The 20,959-nt window shown below is 45.4% G+C and overlaps 1 protein-coding gene across 2 annotated transcripts in view; it reads right to left on the minus strand.

Moving 5' to 3' along the window:
- The window catches only part of EXT1 (exostosin glycosyltransferase 1), a 243,222-nt gene extending 225,810 nt beyond the window's left edge, over nt 1-17,412 (minus strand). For both annotated transcript variants that reach the window (XM_090040542.1, XM_090040541.1), the window contains exon 1: nt 16,445-17,412. In XM_090040542.1, coding sequence (XP_089896668.1) covers nt 16,445-17,406 — 962 coding nt within the window. In that variant the 5' untranslated portion in view covers nt 17,407-17,412. The remainder of the gene's footprint in view (nt 1-16,444) is intronic.
- Between the last annotated feature and the right edge of the window lie 3,547 nt (nt 17,413-20,959).

Consider the following 20,959-nt stretch of genomic DNA (forward strand, 5'->3'; position numbering starts at 1 on the left):
AGTACGTGAGCTCTGGCTCTTCAGCCGTGGTGGAAGATCTGCTGAACCGGAGCGTGGTACTGACGCTTCAGAGAAAAGGCAAAGGATGTGCAAAGTGATTTCAGGCTGCAATCACATGGGAGCTGGACGAAGGGGATGAATTCTCTTTACTCTCTGGGAGCAGTGGGTCCGCTGCTCTCGAGCAGCCCTTCCTTGCATGACAGAGACGTGCAGGACAAGACCTGCCGTCTGAAACAAGGGCCCTCTCTCCACAACTGGAAGAACGCCATTGATCTTTTCAGAAAGAGGCAAGCCAACCTAGTGCAACTCTAGCAGCTAAAATTTCCTATTAACTTCTAGGAAAATCAAGTTAAATATGACTTTTCAGCAAGTCAGCTAAAAGCAAGCCACACCCATGGAGGCACTGTTGGAAAATCTGTTTTCCTAGTTTAAGCATCGGTTTTTCTTTTTAGTTTAAAATTTCATTAAGAAGCAATTCTGGGGTTGAGAGACAGACTGCTTGGGTAAGGCTGACGTTAGTCATACAGCAAGAGCAGTTTTCCACATTGGATCTGATATGTATTTAAATCTCCTCCAAAGGAAAATGAAAATTCTCTCCAACATCTTGTCCCACGATGGAGATTTTCTGGGAAACGAAACAATGAAGTTACAGCGTAACATGAAGTGGAGAGTGAAGAGTCTCTTCAAGTCCAGGTTTCTATGCTTTACCTTGAAGAGATTATCTAAGCATGGGGGAGAATCTATTGATAGGAAGTTTCAACCTTAACCATTTCCTAAATAAAATTAATTTACAAATACACACTGGATTCTGAACCTTGTTAAACCAACCAGTTAATGTAGCCCACCTGTAATAGGACCACAAGAGGTAATTATACTAATCAGTGCATCTATTATTGTGAAACATTCTTACCCTTGCAATAAAGTTTAACTTAAATAGTAATTATTAATTATTATAACAAGCAACCAGTGGGACAATTTAAGATTAGACAGTCTCTGCACTCAAATGCCTTCAAATGTTTAGCTCCCTTATTTTATAAGACTATATCACAGCAGAACTCAACGACAATCATTTTGCTGTAAATCAATTTAGAAATATTTTCAACTAAATTTAAAAAATGGTAGGTACAAGAAACATTTGCAAACCACTAAAAACTGAAAATGGAACAAAAAAAATAATCTATTCTCATTGAAGTTCAATGAAGTTCCTTTGCCGTAAACAAGCACGCAAACAAAAAATGAATGCATATTCTAATCACTTCATTCATTACTGTTATTTGTATTCCACTGCACGACATGAAACAGGCATCAGAAGCCCGGCAGCAGTTGAGATGAGAGCTCTTTTGAAGATGGCAGGTGTAAAATGCACTGATTTTATGATAAATATTTAGGGTAAGTGATTAAGAATAGGATTAGGGATCCACTGTAAGAACACATCTTAAGAATCATGGCAGCAGGGATATTTGTTATGGTCGAAACAAAGAAGAAAGACAAAGCAGCAGCATGTCTGACAAGGATGGTGCAGACATGTAGAAAGAAGAGGATAAAGAGACATGATAGCCCCACTACAGGAGGATATTTGTAGAGTTCAGAGATAACTCTGGACATCTTTGCTGTTGCTATGTTCCAGCCTTGGTTTGCAGACCTCCCACTATCTCCAGGTTACTAGAAAAGTTTGCTTCTAAAATGCAGACCTCACCTTACCTTCTACAAAAAAGACCTATGTTCTTCATATGTCTTCATGTTATAACAGGGAGAGGTCCCATCTACTCATTCCCACTCAGCACGTACCAAATCTCACAACTGGGGCAATGTAGCCAGCTTAGAGCAGTCCTGAGGACATCCAGAAGCAAGCCTAAGACAAAGAACCTAAGAGCAGCAATGGGCATGTCAGGACCACTCTAAGGTAGTCAAATTGTCTCATTTCCAGGACGTGGTTCAGACAGAAGAGGAAGTAGATGTGTCATGCTTCTTTTCCTGGCATGGAGGCGGTGTAGACATACCCTTAGTCAGTAGTTCTCAACCTTCTGGACTCAACGCACCTCTGAGAAAATGCCAACTCTTAGCTTTCCCTTGTTTCCTACCTAGGAAAAAAATTAATAGAACAATTCTTCCATTGCAAAGAACTCAGGAAGACCAAAATAGGTTAGAATATTTTTGACACTATGGATTCACATTTGAAATCTCTGGGTTTATCTTGTGAATCATGTGCAGGCGTTTTGCACACTATTAGAAAATCTGTTCTCCCAGTTTAAGCACTGGTTTTTCTTTTGTTTTAAATGTCATTAAGATGCAATAAGAGTACCTAACCATGCTAATATTAATGTACAGCATCCAGTGGAACCCTTAACATGATCTCACAGCACCCCCGGGTGCTACAGTTCCCTTGTTGAGTATCACTGCCCTTGGTTGTCATTCGTTTTTTGAAGCTGATCTGGAAGTTACCTAGGAGCAGAAGGTTCTTCTATATCAAGGACTCAAAAAACGTGTGAGCCGCAAGTCTTCTGTAACTGTTGTAACTACTAAAAAAAATAAAAATCAACAGTACATAATTAAAGCTTATGAAACCTTTAACTTAGATGCAAGGTAATAAAGTGCTGCCTTAATCTTAATGTCTCACCAGCAGCACCAGACAAGCTGGGTTTTTTCTACACTTGGCTCACAAGCTTTGGTCTGTTTTGTCAGAGGCAGGAGCTTCCAGACAGGTAGGTTTTTTGCCCAGGGAATTCCCTCCCCATGAGGATGGGCTTCTGCAGCTGGTAGGCACAGCTTTCAAATTCTTCCCATTTGTGCTGGTTTATAGGACCCTAAGCATGCAGAGTAGTCTTTGTTCTTTTGTCTTAACAGTTGTAATTTAGCTTCTAATTGATTATATGGCTTAATAAAAAACCAGAGGATCTACAGGAGTTTATTCCGAAAAAAAATGGTGAAACTAAAACCCTATTACAGTATGCCACAATTAATTTTTTGGTGAGTGACATGGAAAAGCCATTGCATTTGTGTGTGTTCAAATTAGCAGATGACTATGGTATGTTGAAGTCTACAGAAAAATGTTTCTGCACCCCTATTCTTTCTTTCAAGTGTCATCCCCATGTCTTCATAGAGCCCTAATACCACTCACGCTTTGATAACTCCGCCTTTTCCCATCTCCGGCTCTTGGATTCCCTTTAATCTTGCCACAAGAGCAGGACAAAGAGGAAGAAAAAAGATAGATGAGAGCGGCTTGTGTCTGAAAAAAAAGAAATCAGCATGACAGGAGGATTCAGAGAGTTCTGACATTCTGGAGGCAGCAGATAAAAGTACTGAGAGGAAGGGGCTTCGTGGTTTTTGATTAAAATGGTGGCATGATCCCCAGAAGTACAACTCATCTTTCACACCCACCTGAAATACACTCCCATAAAAGAAATATCTAGTGATCTGTGGATGCCAAATTTAGCTGTGCATACATGATTTATCTTATGGCAACTATACATAAAAGCTGCTTGAGATCTGTGTCCAAGCCAAAAAAAAAAATCCTGTTCAGTAAAGTGATCTGTTTCCCAAATCCAAACTTGGAGCCTGAAAGCATGACAAGTAATAACGAGGAAAGTTAACAATAGGCTTGAAATAAGAGCTACAGAACTTAAACACTGTATTCAAAGGGAGACTGTGGGACAGAAAAGGAGAATATTATGCATGATTGCCCCAAATAGTTCCCTGTCTTCAAAAAAGTTGCCTTAAAATTCTGACTGATATCGTTCACCTTGCTGCTGGTACAGTTTTATTACCATTACTTTTGAGAATTTCTCTGGTACTTAATATGCAGAAACGGTATACAGGAATAGATCCTGCTGCCATAGATAATGCGGTTCTAAGGGAAACCCATCAATTGTTAATGGCCATGCAAATTGTTGAAACTAGAGAGTTATTCACAGTTATCTCACTGTGATTTGGTAAGTGTCCATGCCTGATGTGATCACTCACTTGATATATTATTCCATTATAATGCAAGTAGCAGCCTTACCTTTCAAAGGTAAGAAGCAGAATGAGAAAGAGAAGAAGGACTTTTGTTTGTTTCCTTGCTTCTCATGATTTTTAGGTAGCCAAAACCCCATTTTTTCCTGAAGATTTTACAGTAGAGAAAAAGTGTCTCTAAGAAGTCATACTCAGCTGAAATTTAACTCCCTTTGATCAAAGTTGAGAGAGACACTTAATGTGCAGTTTTCAGCCTCAGTCTTAACTTTATGCGCTGCATGCAGGATTGAGGGCTACAACTGGAGATTAGTCATTTTTTACATTTCTGACTGAAGCAACTTAAGCATTAAAATATTTTGATATTTAATAAGCTATCTCCACATTTCCTCAAATTCATAATGAGTGCAGTCTCTTCCATTGCCAGCTCACTGATTATTAATTTTCAGCTTTACTGCAGTTCCAGCACATCAGATGCTTTTATTTGCCTTCTTGTGTGAAATATATTACTTTTACTAAAGTGCAGTTTGTTTTGATTTTGCTTATTTGCTTTTAAACAGCCCTCAAGGGGGAGGGGAGGGGAGTTACTTTTCCTCCCTTCTAAAGAATCCTAAAATCACCGTACACAAAATAAATCATATACTTATATTTCCCACTTGGATTAGATAAATTATATTTAATTAAAAAAATCCATCTACTAGCACCCAGCACAACGGTTGATGGCAAATCAAGGTGATAAAACATTTATGTATTTATCTTCTTGAAATAGCTTGCTAAGGGTATGTGCAGAGAAACTCAAATCAAGACTTTAGAATTCTGAACCCAGAGATTATAAGACAAGAACCGTCCTTCCCTTCATTTACAGATAATGGGCTTGATTTGCCAAAGCGGCCTTCATTTCTACACCTGCAGACAATAGTGGGTGCAATTTTGATGGCACACTTCATAGCAGTGAAACATCACGCTACCTGATTGCACCAGTAAATCAGGTATTGCTATCAAATGTGTCTACAATTATTTGCAGGTGCGAAGAAAAAAAAAAAAAAATCAAAAGAAGCGACACTTGTGGGGTAGAGTCAGGGTCTCTCGCTAAACTTCTTACATAGCACAAGAACTAACACCTCAAGGACTCAAAATGGGCTTCACACTGCAGCACAGTGTAAGGATTTATATCTATCTATCTATCTAGATACAGATCTCTCTCCAGATAGATAAATAGATAGATAGATATCTATCCATCCATCTAAGGGACTTAGCCCATCTGTATATGTGTTTGTCTGCCTGCCCATGACGCTCTTGGGGGGCATGGCTCCCAGCAGGGTATGGTTTCAGCCAGTGCTGTGTCAAGACTGTGGCAGTGGTGAGGGGTCGGATGTGGTGCTGGGGGCAAGGGAAGAGGATGGAGCATGGCTGGATGCGGGGCAGCGGCAGCACGGGGTGGTGGGCGGTAGCAGCAGCCACATGCAAACTCCCACCCTACACCTTGGGAGGCAGTGGCGGTGCGGGGTGGTGGGTGGCAATGCTCCGTCCCCACCCCCCAGTCATTTTTGACGGGCAATTTGTTAATATAGTAATAATGAGTTCCCCATTAGAGCCCTGTGCTCTGCTTGCTTTGTCTCTCTACAAACAGGTAGGAAGGAGCTCTCTGCTTCAGCTAATACAGTGGAGAAAATGGAGCCAGCTAATGGGGTGGTCGGAGAGCCAGAGAAGACATTCAGACCGGCTCTAACGTGCTGCAGCTAGGTAGAGGCATTGAGGGGCACTGCAGGTTAACCCTCTTTGGAGAGGCGAAGGAAGACGGATGCCCCAAATGGTAAGGGGGCAGGGGAACAAACCCTCACGTGCAGTAGGTGGAAAAGAAAGCAGCAGTTCAGAACAAGCTAGAAGGCAGGAGTGGTGAGCATAGACTTTGCATCATGGTAGGAAGCAGCAAAGAAAGGAGGAACATTGCTAGAACTACAACACCACTTCCACGCACTGCAAAATAGCCATTAAAGGCAGGCCCTGAACTATCTGGGCCACCCCTTTTTCACGTACACACAGGAAGAGAGAAGCCCTGTAAAAGACACTACTCAAACATTCACATAAGCAAACCTGCAGGGAAAGCTCATTTCTCAGATGCATGTGACTTCCATTAACAAAGAGTCTCCACAACTTACTGAGGATGGCAACAACCATACAACTATGTCAGCATCCACTTCCAAATCCCTTCACTGTTTTTTTGCCCCTGATCATAGCAAACCCATCTCCCTCTGCCTCACGATGCAACGTTAACCCAACCTGCAGTTTTCTTCTGCCCTCTAAAAGGTCTTGTCCTCTCACCCCAGCTTCAAGCTAGCACTCCTCATATTTTGCTCAGCTCTCTCCACAAGTACAAGACAAACAGTCTTCGTTTCCTTCCAGGAATCTCTCATTACACACCTCCCCCTGCCCAACTGCTGTCCAGTGAATGGCCTTGCTCGATATTTGACTGCAAACTCTTTGGGGCAGAGAGCAGTGAATTACAGCCCCAGTTAATTCATTATTAATGGGACAGGGCTTTCATTTATACTCTTAAGAAGTGTCTTGGCAGAAGTTTTCCATCTGGGAATTATTTCATCTGTGGCTATGCTTAGACCTTCAGCTTCTCCCCCTCACTTTCTATTTAGGAGCTGGCAGATGATTGATCTTATTGATTTGTGTCAACATTTTGACTTAGTCTTATTGACCAGCTGTAATTTAGTGGGAGGAGTCTGAAGAGGAATTGAAGAGTCAGTTTAATGCAACTTGTCACGCTGCTTGAAACAGGAAATGCTATTATAGAAGCGTATACGCATATCCCCAGGACTGAGCTTGGGTTTAAATTGTCAAAAGTGAGCAATAAGACATTTCATGTGACCATGTTTACAGCAAATCCAAAGTTAAAAACTGCAACTATATAATTATAATCTATTCCAATTATGCAAAGAAGTAACATTTCAGAGAGGCCTTCTCATTTCCCATTCTTAGCACTGAATACTTTTGTTTTGCAGCCAATCAACCAAATTAGCCCTAATTCTGTTTCATTCAGATACACAAAGAGTATATTAGAGAAGAAAGTGAACAAACAGGAAATTCACTTAGGAACCTTTTTTTTAAGCTTTCATGTATTTCTGGACTAGAAATTGTCATGGGAAAGGACTCAACTTGTGAAAGAATAGCTTTACTGAATTTATTAACTAAATTGCAAGGTCACTGTAACATTTATCAGCAATGGCAATGCCTATAACAGCTGTGAGAGAGTTGACATTTGGGTTGGGTTGAGTGAAAACTGTGTCTGCTAAAATTCACAAAGCCATCCCCTTCAATACTCTGACCCAGCACAGCTCTGTCACAAATAAAGCAGACAAGGGAGTCTTAGTTCAGAAAACACGTTACTAGAAGCAGCATAAAATATCACTTATCCATCACTGAAAAAAGACCTTACATCCACTGCTTCTTGAGATAACAGTTGGCATAAAGACAACACTGGTCTCATGCAGGACTTCTCTATAGATCTCAAAGTGCTTCAGAGAGGAAAGCAAATATTGCCCCCGTTTTGAAGAGCAGAAACTGAGTTCCAGAGGAGTAAAGTAACTCCTTCCAAGTGCCCAGGCAGGCTGGGACCCAGCGGCAAACTAGAACTAAGCAGAGCCAGAGTTCCTCACTCTTTGACTTTGGACCACACTAAGTCTTCTTCATCTCTGGAAGTTTTTAAAGAACATACTAAACAAACAGCCATCATGAACAGCTCAAAAAGAGCTGATCCTTCCTGGGGAAGAGGATGGATTAGATTAGGGATGTCAAACGCACGGTCCACAGCCAAAATGCAGCTTTCAGAGCTGCTCCATGTACACCACTGTGGGCCACAGAGTTTAGAGGAGTGACCAGTGACAGGTGGTGCCTGCCATGCAATCTGGGGTCTTAGGTCCCTGGTGGACATGGCCATTGGCAGCTGAGGGAGAATAAAACATGTACAACACAACCCTTGGTTACCCTGTGGCTGCCAGGCCCACTCTTGCTGGCTTTTCTTCCACTGTTTCCCCAATCCCCTGGGCCAGATCTGGCTCGGGAACAGCCCCTTCAGCCTCAATCAGGCCCAGAGCCCAAGGTGAGTATGACACGCCTGGATTAGATGATCTCCTCAGGTGCATCATCTTCTATGATATAAAAAGAAATTGGAAAGTCATGGGATATTTTGCAATGACTTTATTAATGTGACGGCTTAACAAAGAATTGCACTAGAGCTAAAAAATCTGATCTACTTTAATATGAAATGGGAGCCACATTAACCTAACAGAAATGTCATCACTTTACAAAGTCAGCAGGCACAAAAGACCACACAATCTCTGACATAAATCTTTGTGAGGGACACAGGGAGCTAAGGAAAGAGGTATCGCTGCAACTCTAAAATAAAAGACTTGAAACAAAACCTGAAAAATCAATGTTGAAAGTATTCAAACAAGATGCACCAGGAAACGCCCTAAGCACAAAATGCATAAGGAAGAAAAAAAGTGCCCCTTCCTGCTGTTATTGTAGTGCACTGGGCTCTTTTGCCCAATTTAAGATCATGATTTCTAATAGCGCGTCTTTGCACAGCAAAACAGATCAGAACCCAACCATTCTCTTGCACCCACAAACAGGGAAAGCCAGGGAATCGTAACTACAACTTGAAGTTATGCTCATACATTCTTTTGTGCTAATGTAATCCACATACAATACGGAACAGAAACGTGTATATTGCATCGCCACACTTGGACACAGTCACGCCTTATGGAAGGGAAATCAGTCCTCTTAATGGTATACACAGCATGTTATTTAAGTTCATTTCTCAACCAAGTACCTGACTGGGTACCCATTGGTTAATTTTTCTGGTTAAGGAAGTGGTTTATTTACCACTGACTCCCGAACTCTTGTGATATTAGGACAGAAACCTTGGACAGGAGAAAGGGACCACAGATCATGCCCCAGAAATCAGATTAGAGCAAATCCTCTTGACTTCCAACCACTGAACAAATAAGCATTTAGTATTTACCAGTTTCAGATAGTCCTCTTGATATACCAAGCATTTTGCTTTGAAACAGCCTGGCTGAAGGAGGATTGTTTATATACCGTTTAACTGCAAAATACCAGTTACTGACACACAGCTATCCTAGACGTGGAAAGTAGAAGTAACTTCACACTGGTGTTCAAAACAATTAACCAACACAGGAAGAGCTACAGCAGGCCAGGCCCGTGAGCTAACTAGCAGTATCTGTCACCTAGAGAGATGTCAGGCAGGACAGGGTGGCACCATAGAGACTAACTGGTTCAGAAAAGCACAAGCTTTTGTCAAACGTTAAAGAAGTTGGCTGTCACTTACAAAAGCTCACGTTTCTCTGAGTTAGTGTCTAAGGGTGCTGACAGATGTGGGGGGACACCCCCCCATGCCCTACCAGAAGCAGCAGCATGTTACTTCGTCCTGGGTCCACAGCACCTGTAAAGATTGGGTGCTTCTGTGGGGCCTTTTGGTGCTTTTAACTAAAGCCAATTCAATCAGCTACTAGGTAAAAGCACCAAAAAAGTGCCACTAAAGCACCTGATCTCTACAGACTTTGGGAAAGCTGGGTTTAATTAAGGTGCTGCCTCTTCTAGGCGTGCGCTCAGCTCGGCGCCAGAGCGCACTGAGTTTAAAGTAAGGCACCAGTTTTGGGTTTTTTTCCATATCTGCAAGCAGCCCAAGACACCTGCCCTGCCTTCTGCCTGACTTCAAGCGAACACAGCTAACTACCTCTGCCTGTCACCAAGAGAGTCGAGTATTAACTGCTTGAGAAGTTCAAGAAACCCTAAAAGCAGGAAATTACATTGATTTCCCAAGGGAAAGTATCCTCCTAACTGAAAGGAGCCAAAGAGCTCAGTTTGAGGCCTACAATGTAAGTACATTGGTACGTACAACCATTCATACACTGAATCTGTTTGAGGGCCCTCTCATGCTTTTGACTACATGTATAATAACTGCCCTTGCTCTGAAGAAACTACCACAGAATCCAGAAATGTTCAGCCCTGTCATACAAATGACAACTGTCTATCAGTTGTTATTTATACCCAACACATCACTAGGTAGTGCACAAACACATTGTAAAAAACCATGCCCCACTCCAAAGAGCGTACTGTCTAAATAGACAAGATGAAAGAAAGATGTGGAGAAAAGGACATGGTATGCAAGCAGAGCAATGCAAATAGGGAGGAGTAGGTTAATTGTTTTAACTAAACTGTTTCCTTATTTTAAATTTTCTTTAAAAAAAAAAATACATTGGGGGGCAGACTTAAAGGTGTGGGGTTAATAGGAAAAGGAAGGACAATGTAGAGGACAGGGTGAGGAATATAAAGGAAAGGGAAGAAAATGTTATGGGGGAGGTAAAGTGAAACAACTTATCAATGAAAAATGAGTGTCCAAGACCAAAATGTATGTGCAATGGCATCTTCATTGTCTGAAGACGCTACAGCTGCTATTGTCACTGGTGCTCCCAGCTTTTACAGAAGAAGCTTCTTTAGCCTTAAGGGCTGATTTCACTTGGGAGACTCCACAGACAGGAAAGGCCTGGGATTTTCTAGGTAGTGGCTCCAACAGCTTTCCCTGAAACTCTATTTGCATACACATAAAGAGACTTTTCAGTACATAAATAAAGCAGAAAAAAAAAAGTGTTAAAACAGCTCCTTCAAATTTCTCAGATTTGTGAGAAATCAAGTGGGCTTTGGCACTTACCAGTTCGCTACATTTTAAAAAGAAAGCATTTTAAATGGGTAAATAGAAATTCTCAAAGAATTAAGAAATCTGAAAGGATAACAGCCTGCTGGGGATGATTTTCTTGTAGGAGCTATGAAGCTCTGATACAATGCGCAGGAACTCTTAGTATGTCCTGAACTTCATCCAAAATGTAGATCTGGAAAAGAGGGCTAATTTTAATAAATGAATAAAATCTCTAAGCCACCGCTGGTCTTACTGAGGTCACTCGTTTCAAACAGGAGAAGACTGGCCCTCATGATAGCCAATAAATTGTGTTCTTCATCCACAATGAACTACATGGCTCTTGCCCCTTTGTAAACAGATGATTAAAGGATGAGCTAAGGAAGCTTTTAAACAAGTCTGTCTTACAAGGTGCCAAATCAGTAACCAGTTTTATACAAAAGGTGACAGTTACGTTTATATTTTAACCCAACATATTTGAAAGTCAACAATCTTTATTCTCCTGTCAAACTTAACTTTATAAAGTTTATGTTATTCCCTGGCCCCTGAAAAGAGATTAAGCTAATCTCAAGTATTTTACAGACTAGGGGGCCCAAAACCAATATTTAGGTCCTAGAGTTTCTAATTTCAATAGCGAACACCCGGAAGCACACACTCCAATCGTGGTAAGTGAGAAGAAGGGCACTAAACTACCTTTTCCCCATTCTGTTCTGTATTAGGTGCTAGTACACAGAACAGCTGCTTTAGAGATAAGAGGTGAAGCAGGGATTGGACAACAGTTCTTTCAACACGATGCATTCAAGTTAAGTATGGTATCCCATCAGATGCTATGAATGGACCTGCACAAAGTTCATTCATAGCATCTTTTCCACAGGTCCATTTATAGCTGTTGCCTATGAAAACTCATGACCCTCTGAACCAGTTAGTCTCTATGGGCTCCTATAGACATGGGGGCCTAGTCTGACACGCTGGAGCATGGAAATAGATGCTCTCTGGCAGCCATCCATATCACGTGCATCAGCATCCCCAAAACAGCAATGGGCATTTTTTTCAGCACAGGGACAGGCAGGGGTGCCGATACACTGACACACAGGTGCTTTTAATTAGCATGACTCACTAATTAAAATGCCCAGCACCACATCCCACAGCACAGTAAAAATATCCCATACTATTTAATTAATGCGCATTAAAATATGTTAATGCACATTAAGCGTCACTTTAAAAAACAAACAAACATACTTAAGGTACCACCGTACCCTACCTTCTGCCCAACATAGCTACCAGCCTCTCTGCCTACAGTACCCCAAAAAGAGTGGAAGTGTGTGGGCCTTTCCTGTCTACACGGAATCCACTAAGCTACCAGAACCACACACCTACGTTGTTTGATAGTATAGACTTATACAGGTATCACACATTTATAGATACTTTTTACTCACACCTAGTTATACTGTGTTCTGCAGCTTCTATATTCCCTTTAGACATATGGAAAAACTCAAGTGGTGTGTAGTTACATACCTCTCAAAAATTCCTCTTTTAGGGTACGCCACTTTTATTGGGCCCCAAATTATTGATCTTCCATATGAATTTGGTAAAATTAATCCCACATCATTTTTCTGTATTTCTCATTTTGAGTCTGGGTCACACACTCCAGCCTGTATCTAGATATCAACTGGCTGAGGAACACAGCAGATGTGAGCAGGAAGGATGTTGAGCTGCATTTATGTGGTGTTCTCTTCTGAAAGGTTTATATAGCCAAGCAAAAAACAGGGTAGATTTGTGGCTTTTTACACTAACTAAATCAGAGGTATATTTAAATTATACATCTATAAATTACAGACGATTCAGTCAGTCTGTAAAGGAGCATATATACCCTGTCTTCTGCATGACTCCAGACTAACGTGGCTAACTACCTCTTTCTATGTAGCTAAGAGAACACCAAGATTTCTCTAAATGTATTCTGCATCCCTCTCTCCTAGCCAGCATACAGATTTTTTCCATGCATGCAGTTTCCATCAGTAATTTCAACTACTCTGTTTAGGAGATTTTTACCAGTGGTTGGGGATTAATACACTGGTCCAATGGTCTCAATGGAAAGCCTCCTACTGATTTCAGTAAGTTTTGGACCAGGTCCTGAACTTCTGATTCTGATTCCACTCATTACCAAAGTCTCCATTTCCCAAAACCAGGGCTATTTAAGCCTTTACCAAGGCAACATATGGGTTATACACATTGCTATATTTCTCCCTAAATTATTTCAGGTTTGGGACAAATAACTTGAAAGTATTTAGTTGGATTAAGGTAAGCAAGCAGTATGAATTTATAGTCATTGTTTTTTTTTTCTGACAGCACCAAGAGTCAACTGTAATAGTGTTTCCCAAAAAAGCAATTTGAAACGCGTTTGTGTGCGTGTGTGCACACGTGTGTGCACGTGCGTGCACATATAGCCCTTTGTTCAACCTGTATTCAAGTGTCAGTGACTGGTTTATTTGCTTAACCTTTTTCAAAACTGGAAAGTGTGAAGCTAAAATACAAGCAAAAACACAAAAACTCTAATGCAAAGGAATTTTAAAAACCCAGTGGTTCTACCACCTGACTACACAAGCCATCCATGATAAAGGGAATCAGGGGCATAACACAGAACGTATTTTTTTAAAACCACGTTTGCAAGCAGTCTAATCACGATAATGCAATTCATTTTAGTCTGCATCAGCTTTATCTGCTGAGATGCATAACTCTGATGAAAATTAATTAGCTTCACCATGCAGATGGATCTCTTAATACAACTTGTGTAGACAGCCACATATGTCCTTCTTTGAAAGGATGGCACACTTTCCCTTTATACAGGTAGAGAAGTCATCTTTCTTATCTTTTCTGATTTCCTAGAGAGGGTGGAAGGAAAGCTGGATCCTGCAGAAATGCAGTTCATGTTTGAGCCAGACAGAAAACAATTCTCTCTAGACACAATTTCATTGCAAATAATTGACATTGTAAATCAGAAATAAAGGCAATGGATCATAACCTTACTCTGTTGATAGAGTTTATCAAGTTTTAAAATCTGATCATTGAGTTTATCTGGCTTCATAGGGTTTTCCCCTGTAGCCAAGCTAAAAAGAAAAATCATTCACAATTCACCTTGCAAGAATCAATACTTCTGGGCCAGTATATGTATGCAGAGGAACCACACGCCCGTCTATCACATGAAAACAAGGTAGTATAAATGCCACGGTAAATTAAAGAAAAATTGGCACAGAAGACAGAGAGAGTGAAATATTTGCCTTGTCCAACTCCATACGGACAAGTTAATCCATTTCTAATGCACAAAACTTGGAGAATGCACATCATTTTAAAACCATGAGGACATGTTGCTTAATCAAATTAAGAAATGCACTAGTAAAAGCAGCTCTGCTCATATCAAAAAAATCTGTGAAGTGAATTTGGATTGAGCATGGGCCTAGTCTTTTAAACCCTTTTAAGACATTTCTTCTGCAACTAATCCAGCCTTGTGCAACATCATATTTCAAAGGAAAGTTTCAGACAGTTAGCTGACGACTATTTTTACAACCCTCACATCTATGCATTAGATATACATATATAAGAAATACCACTAGCTGACTGGAGTCACACTTCTCTCAGGACATGACCTTGGCAGATTTCATGAGCTGAGCAGTGGGACACAGGCAGTACTGGAATGGGAAGAGAAGGAAAACCCAAGATATTACAGGAAGTGGTACTGGTGTATCGGTAGGTGGCACACTTTGCTATAAATCAGCCCTGAATCAATGCCTCAGCATGGCAGTAAGGGACAGCAATGTGCTGTGGCAGGTGCTGTCTTCCAAGTTAAGGCTTTATACAGTTTAGAGGCATTCACAGAAGTGAGCTTAGTCCCAGTGTGCTGACCATAACTGCAATTGAACAGATTTAAATTACTAAGATTATCATCTTCACTTCCTGTCTCCGCCTACTTCATGGCACTGCTAGGCATTAATAAATGGGTTCAGCACTCTACCCCAGCTATGGCTGCATTTCAGTGGCATAGTGACTCCTGTTTCTTAGGGATAAGAGGCACTACACACCACATGGATTAATAGTCCTTTGTTTGCACTGTGCACTCTTTAGTGTGGATAAACTGCATAGATATTTTATGTAACAAGTATTCAGGTTTCCTAGAGTCAAACTTCTGCCTGATATTTTTGTCCATTTGTTCTTACCGACTTTAAAAGAAAGCTTTATATCACACTGCATCCTGCAGAACTTAGTAGGGTGGCTAAAGGACGTGAAAAGTTTAGACTAAGCCAGGTAACTTGAATATATCCCAAGTAAAGACAGTCTTGAGAGGCTATAGTGGGTTCTCTCTGTGTCTCTCAAACACTACACTCCCAGTAGGTCCCTTTCAATATTCTGTTCAAAGGAAGATCATCAGTTACTATCCACCGCTTAAAAGATACCCCAGCTCCCGAGCAAAATGTAAAGGTAATTTGACTTCAACATACTCTTAGGATTTATACTGAGTTTTTGCATATGAATCAAATTGCAAATTTAATCATTAATTTTCTGTACTCAGAAGTGAATGGAATTCAAAGCCTAACAATTATTTTTGTTGCTTCCCACCCCACCCCAGGGTGACCTAAGAAAAAGCAGGAGGCAAATAAAGATCCAGCTTTTTTATGCTGCAGCGTTACCACACTTCTGTGGCTAAGGACTGCGTGGGAAATTAGAAGCCACTTAGAAACTTTGGTGGGTATTAACACTTGCATAGTTTCTTCACTACTCTCCTCCAGGATTAGTTTTCCTTCCACGTAGTATTTCACTAGGCATTGCAAACCTTTGGCAATTCCTGATGCAGCTGTACTAACTCAGCAATATAAAGCTGCTCCAATTCATTTTTTTTTTTAAACTCCTGTAGCATGGAAACACACTATGCAGCTTTTGCATGAGAACAACTACTCTGCAACAAACAGAGCAGTGGTCAGCATTTAAATTAACTGAGCAGTTTTGAGCAGACTAACGAGCACTGCCCTTCCGCAGCAGCAATGCCTGTAAAGCGATGTTTTCAGCAGCTACACATACAAACTGCAAGACTGCAAGGGAGAGAGTTATTGAGTCTTTCAGAAGTTCGTGGCTAAACTCGCCTTCAGTGGCAGCATAAAGGGAGCACCATATATACATCTCTCTCTCTCTCAGTGTTACAGGATGAACTGAAGCTATTTGCACCCTTGGAAAGAGCTGTCACCATCATAAAAGAGTATGTGGGACTTGAGTCAGTCAGTGGGGTCTGTCTCCTCTACTGGGTTTTGTGGTCACTTGATGCAAGACTGCGGGATACGACCAGCACACCCGCGGCAGTGACCACCTGGCAAGTGCTCCTGGAAAGAGGCACACTCAGCACCCAGGCTGCCACCCCCACCTGCCAGCGGTTTCCCTCCAACTTTGCCCTCCGTAGAGAACTTCAGGACTGGGGAGGGAGGAAGGGATCACTGCTGCAGCCACCTCCTTGCCTGGCAGCAGGCGTGCCAATGCTCCCCAGGTCACTAGCCTTGGACAGATCGAGCCACAACCCCCTAGCAGCTTAGCCTGCCTCCACTCCCATCAGCTCCTGGGACAGCGACATGGAGGGGAACCCCAACCCCAATCTGCCCTGCACAGCTCTGCGGGCACCGAGCCAGACTCTCCCAGGGAAGGGGCACTACACCCACGCCGCCCGTGGCCTGCCGGCATCGCCCAGCTGCGAGCACGTGGAGGCCGGCGGCTGGCACACACAAGGGGCTCACTTACTTCTCGTACTCGCTGTTGTCCCTGTCACAGCGCGAGTCCTTGTGCTTTTGCCAGTCCTTGCCATGCTTGCAGGTGGTCAGGAGGACAACGTCCTCCCCGTTGTGGACGTGGTATAAGGCATTCCTGGTGTCGGAGCCGATCCCCGTGAGGTACCTCTTCCCCTTGAAGACCAGCATGTACTTCCTGAGAGGAGGGATCGTGTTAAACCGCAGCGACCCCTTCTCCCCGCCTGTCCTGGGGTGGTCCTTGGAGAAGAGCGGGATGGACACGTCGAAGCGGGGCCGGAAGGTCTCGGTGCTGATGCTGGCCTTGGCCAGCATGGCCTGCCCGATGTCGAAGCCCACGTCCTCGGTGTAGTCGGGCCAGGTGCCGGAGTAGAGGTTGAAGATCAGGTGGTTCCTGCCGTTGTTCCACAGGTGCAGGCCCTGCACCTTGGCGCGCAGGTTGTGCACGTACTGCGGGGACAGCTGGTCCCGGTCCAGCGTGTCCAGGCTGAGCACGAAGAGGCAGGCCTGGCTGGGGTCCGAGGTGTAGAAGCGCGAGCCCTCGATGGCGGCCAGGATGTTCTGGTAGCTCTCGGCGATCTTCTCGCCCTTCTGCTGCGGGTACACGTAGACCCTGAAGCCGGTGCGCTGGCAGAGCGCCACGTCGAAGCAGGACTCCATGCGGCACCTCTTGCCCTTGTACACGCTGGCGTTGGCGTCCCGCTTCTGGCGCGGCGAGAGCTGCGCGTCGTAGCCGCCGGCGTCGGGCGGCTCGGCGGGCAGGAAGGGGCGCAGCGCGTCCGGGAAGCGGGGCCAGGGCCGCTCGTTGCCCGCGGGCTGCGGGCCATGCCGGCTACGGGGCTGCTGCCGCCGGGCGCGGGCGCGGGCCGCGCGGAACTGCAAGCCTCCCAGGGAGAACAAAAGGACGAGGCAGGCGGCGGCGGAGAGCAGGATGAAGTAGCGTTTTTTGGCCTGCATGTGTCCTGCGTGGGGCGAGACGGCTGCGAGTGAAGACGGGGCTCCCCCAAGGCGGCCGGCGCCCGCTCTCAGCTCCACTCCGCCATCTTCCCGCCGCCGCGGGCTTCAAACTCTGGGCGCCCACCTGGGCTCGCTGCCTTTCCCCGGGCCGCGGCCTGATGCAGCGCATGTGGGCGATTTCCTCAACTTTCCCCGCCGCCGTCGCTCATCCTCGGCGCGGGGAGGGAGGGGGGGGACGGACGGGGCGCTCACGCCCGGCGCGGGCTGGGGATCCGCCCGCCCGCCCGCACGCACCCGGCGCCCGCGGGATGGAGCGGGGCCCCCGCGCGCCCTCGGGCGAGGCGCGGCAGCGAGGGGCAGCGGCACCAACTTCCAGGCATCCACAGCGCGCCGGCACCGGCAGGCTCAGCACCGCTCGCAGCCGGCGCGCCGGAGCCTCACGAATCCCTGCATGGCTCTCGATCGCCCTCCGCAGCGGCGGCCGGAGCCGGGGGCTGTTTACTCCTCGCTGCGATGCCTGTGAATGGCCCCCGGGATGGAAGCGGCAGAAGCGGCGGAGATCCTCCTCCGCCTCCTCCCCCCTGCCTCCGCCCGCGCCGGGCCCCCGCCCCCGTCAGGCCGCCGCCCGCCGGCCGCCCCGGCGCGGAGGAGCCTGCCCGCCCCGTCCGAACGCGGCCGCCCGCGCGGCTCGAGCCCCGGCCGCCGCTACCCGGTTCGGAATGTTGCACTCACACATTCCATTCCCCGACACCGCCGCGCTGACCTCATCCATCCACGCAGCCCGCTCCCCCATTGGCTGGGCGTCACGTCCGGGTGGGCGGGGCTTCCGCTGCACCCATTCATAACCCCCCCCCAGCCGGAGGACGCGGCGGTGCAGCGGAGGGAGGGGCCGCGCCGGGGCGGGGGCGAGGAGCGGCCGCGCGGGGCATCCCTGCACCGACCCGGGGACCTCCTCCCCGCAACTCCTGAGCCCGGAACGGGGGTGCCCTGGCCTGGCGCGGGGGCTGAGCCGCTGGCCGGAGGCAGCTGCCCCCCAGCTCTAAGGCCGGCCCGGGCAGCGCGGGCTGGCTCCTGCCCTCTGCCGGCCGCCGCCCCCGCGGCGCGGCCCGGGCCCGGGCCCGGGCCCGGCAGCTGCTCGCTCCCAGCCGCGCGCGGTTTCCTGGCTCCTGCCTCCGCTTCTACCGCGTGAGACGCGGTCAGCGCCCGCCGTCACCTCGCGGCGCTTGACAGCCCCGAGCTGAGCGGCCTCAGGCAGCTGTTAATTTCTTCCTAAGGCAGCGTTGGCATCTACAGGTGAAGAGTACCACGGGTTGCTCTTGACTGGCAACAGGACGGATAAAGTTAATGGCAAAGTAGGCCGGCTGGCACTGATGCTGCAGGACTGGACTCATCAGGGAGCTGTGGTAGAGAAGGGCCCCGAACAGAGGGATACCGGCGACAAGGGAACGACTGGCGAAATTGTGCGGGCTGGAGCTGGCTGGGACTGGGGCAGTGGGGACCACAGCGGGTGGTGCACCGTGTTTTGTTCCCATAGCCTCTTCATCTCTGCGGATCTGTGTGTACTTTACAAGAGTTAAGCCAGTGAGGCTCCCCTTTCTGTGCAGTAGGTAAATGTCATCCCCATGGTAATAGGAAAGCCAAGAGAGAAAGGAAAGACCAACCTTCTCCAAAAAAAGCACTTGCTTACCTTGGGTGCTGCATTTCACACACCCAGGACTTGCTTTCAGAAGCACCAGGAATCTGCAGCTGCCTCTGCTTACAACTGGAGTTGTAGATCAGCTTCTGGGGGGCGAGGGGAGTCAGACCCTACATATCCCAAAAGGGACACATAAAATTAGTAGCCATTTGATCAGTTCATTGTAAGGACCAGGTGTCTTTATGCACCTAGTCTATAGGTCTTAGAAATCTGGTCCTAGAGACTTCTAGCTGCGTTTTCCTGCCAGAGCAGGGGGTGGGATTTACCAGACAGAAAGGTGGCATTTTGATTCTCCCTTACAGTTTGGTGATGGCATGGGCTTGCACTTTGTCATGCCAGGCTGCAGGGACACAGTCAAGAGTCCTTTCTATAAAGCTGGACTGCAGTAATTTAGATGGCTCAAGGAAGTTGTGGCAGTTCCAGCTCTTCAATATTGGCTCTACAAGCTTATGGAGGACTCTGGATATGTACTAATACTCAGATGGCTGTTCCAACCTGATGCTCAGGACACCACACTTTCACAGCTGTAGTCACCCAAGTTGGATTAAAGCTAACGCAGGAATGTCGAACAATGCTGCTTTCATACCTCATAATTGCAGCATAGACATCCCTAAGTGAATGGCTGCTTCTCCTCCCTTATGCCTTCGTGGTGAGGCAGTATACTCATATCAGCAGGAAAAGGGCAGCTGAGAAGAAGGAAAAAAAAACTTAAGAGGGTTTGTGTTTTGGTCCTATTAAAGCCAAGGGCACTTGAGAGCACATGAAGAGACATCCCTGAGGGTAAGGCAGATTTCAGTCAAGAGCTACTCTGACTCTGACCCAACAGAGAACATCTGGGGAGGGCTGCTGAGGAAAAGGAATGAGGTCTGAGACAACAGGGTTGGCATTGTAATGAGAGAGGCAAAATCCCAGGAGGCAGGAGGGGAAAGTGGCATTTATGATCGCAGTGGAGTGGAGTAGAGTCGGCAGAGGTCTAAGTGAGAGACAGTTAATAGTATTAGTATCACTATTTAATCCCATTCTTGTGCTAAGCAACCTTCCAGTTGCCCCCTGAAATATTTGTCACAGCCCATATACCAAAATGGAGATGCTACTTGAGAAAAGAGGTCAGTTTCTTGGAAAGGTATACCAAGGCTGCCCAGAACAGCTCTTCTGTCAAGAGCAGAAAGACGGAATACCATTAGTATCTGCAAATTAAGCCTCCAGAGACCAATTTGGAAGAGAAAAGGAAGTTGATTGTCTCTGAGTTTTGCCATTTGTGGCAAGGATGGGAGCTGCTGAAACTAGGCTTTGAGGATCAGGTGCTTCTGAATCCAAGGATAAAATTTTGCTTACCACAATAGAGAAGAATATTAAGAGGGAGATGGCCTCATTGTTTCAAATGCAACACAGTTTACCTTGGCATCCAACCATTTCAAGGGTCACAGTACCAGTAAATGCTTAACCCATTAAGACATTTTACTTAAGGAGAGTCAGTTGTGATATCATTTTGCTTGAACCAGTAATCCTAGAGATTGCTGCTGCCAGTATTCATGATTATGGCTCATTATCTATGTTGTGGTAGCCCAAAAAGTCCGAATTAGGATCTGGAGCCTGTTGTCATAGACAAGCCTATACCCCTAAGAACATATAATCTGTGATTGTCTTTACTATTTCCCCATTTTAAAGGCGATCTTCATAAGTGGTTTAACGCTTCTGGTAAGGTGCTGAAGCTCATAGCTGCTAGTTGCTTTCCCAAGCAACAGAAATAATGTAGAGTGACATTAACAAGACTCTAGTCAATTTCAGAATCGCTATTCAGACTCTGGGCAAGTGAAACTGACAAGTGCCAGGTAAAGTCTGCCAAGCTGCACCGGA

This window comes from Crocodylus siamensis, chromosome 3 (genome assembly GCF_052110815.1).
Source record: "Crocodylus siamensis isolate JL-2025a chromosome 3, ASM5211081v1, whole genome shotgun sequence".
NCBI classification, from domain to species: Eukaryota; Metazoa; Chordata; order Crocodylia; family Crocodylidae; genus Crocodylus; species Crocodylus siamensis.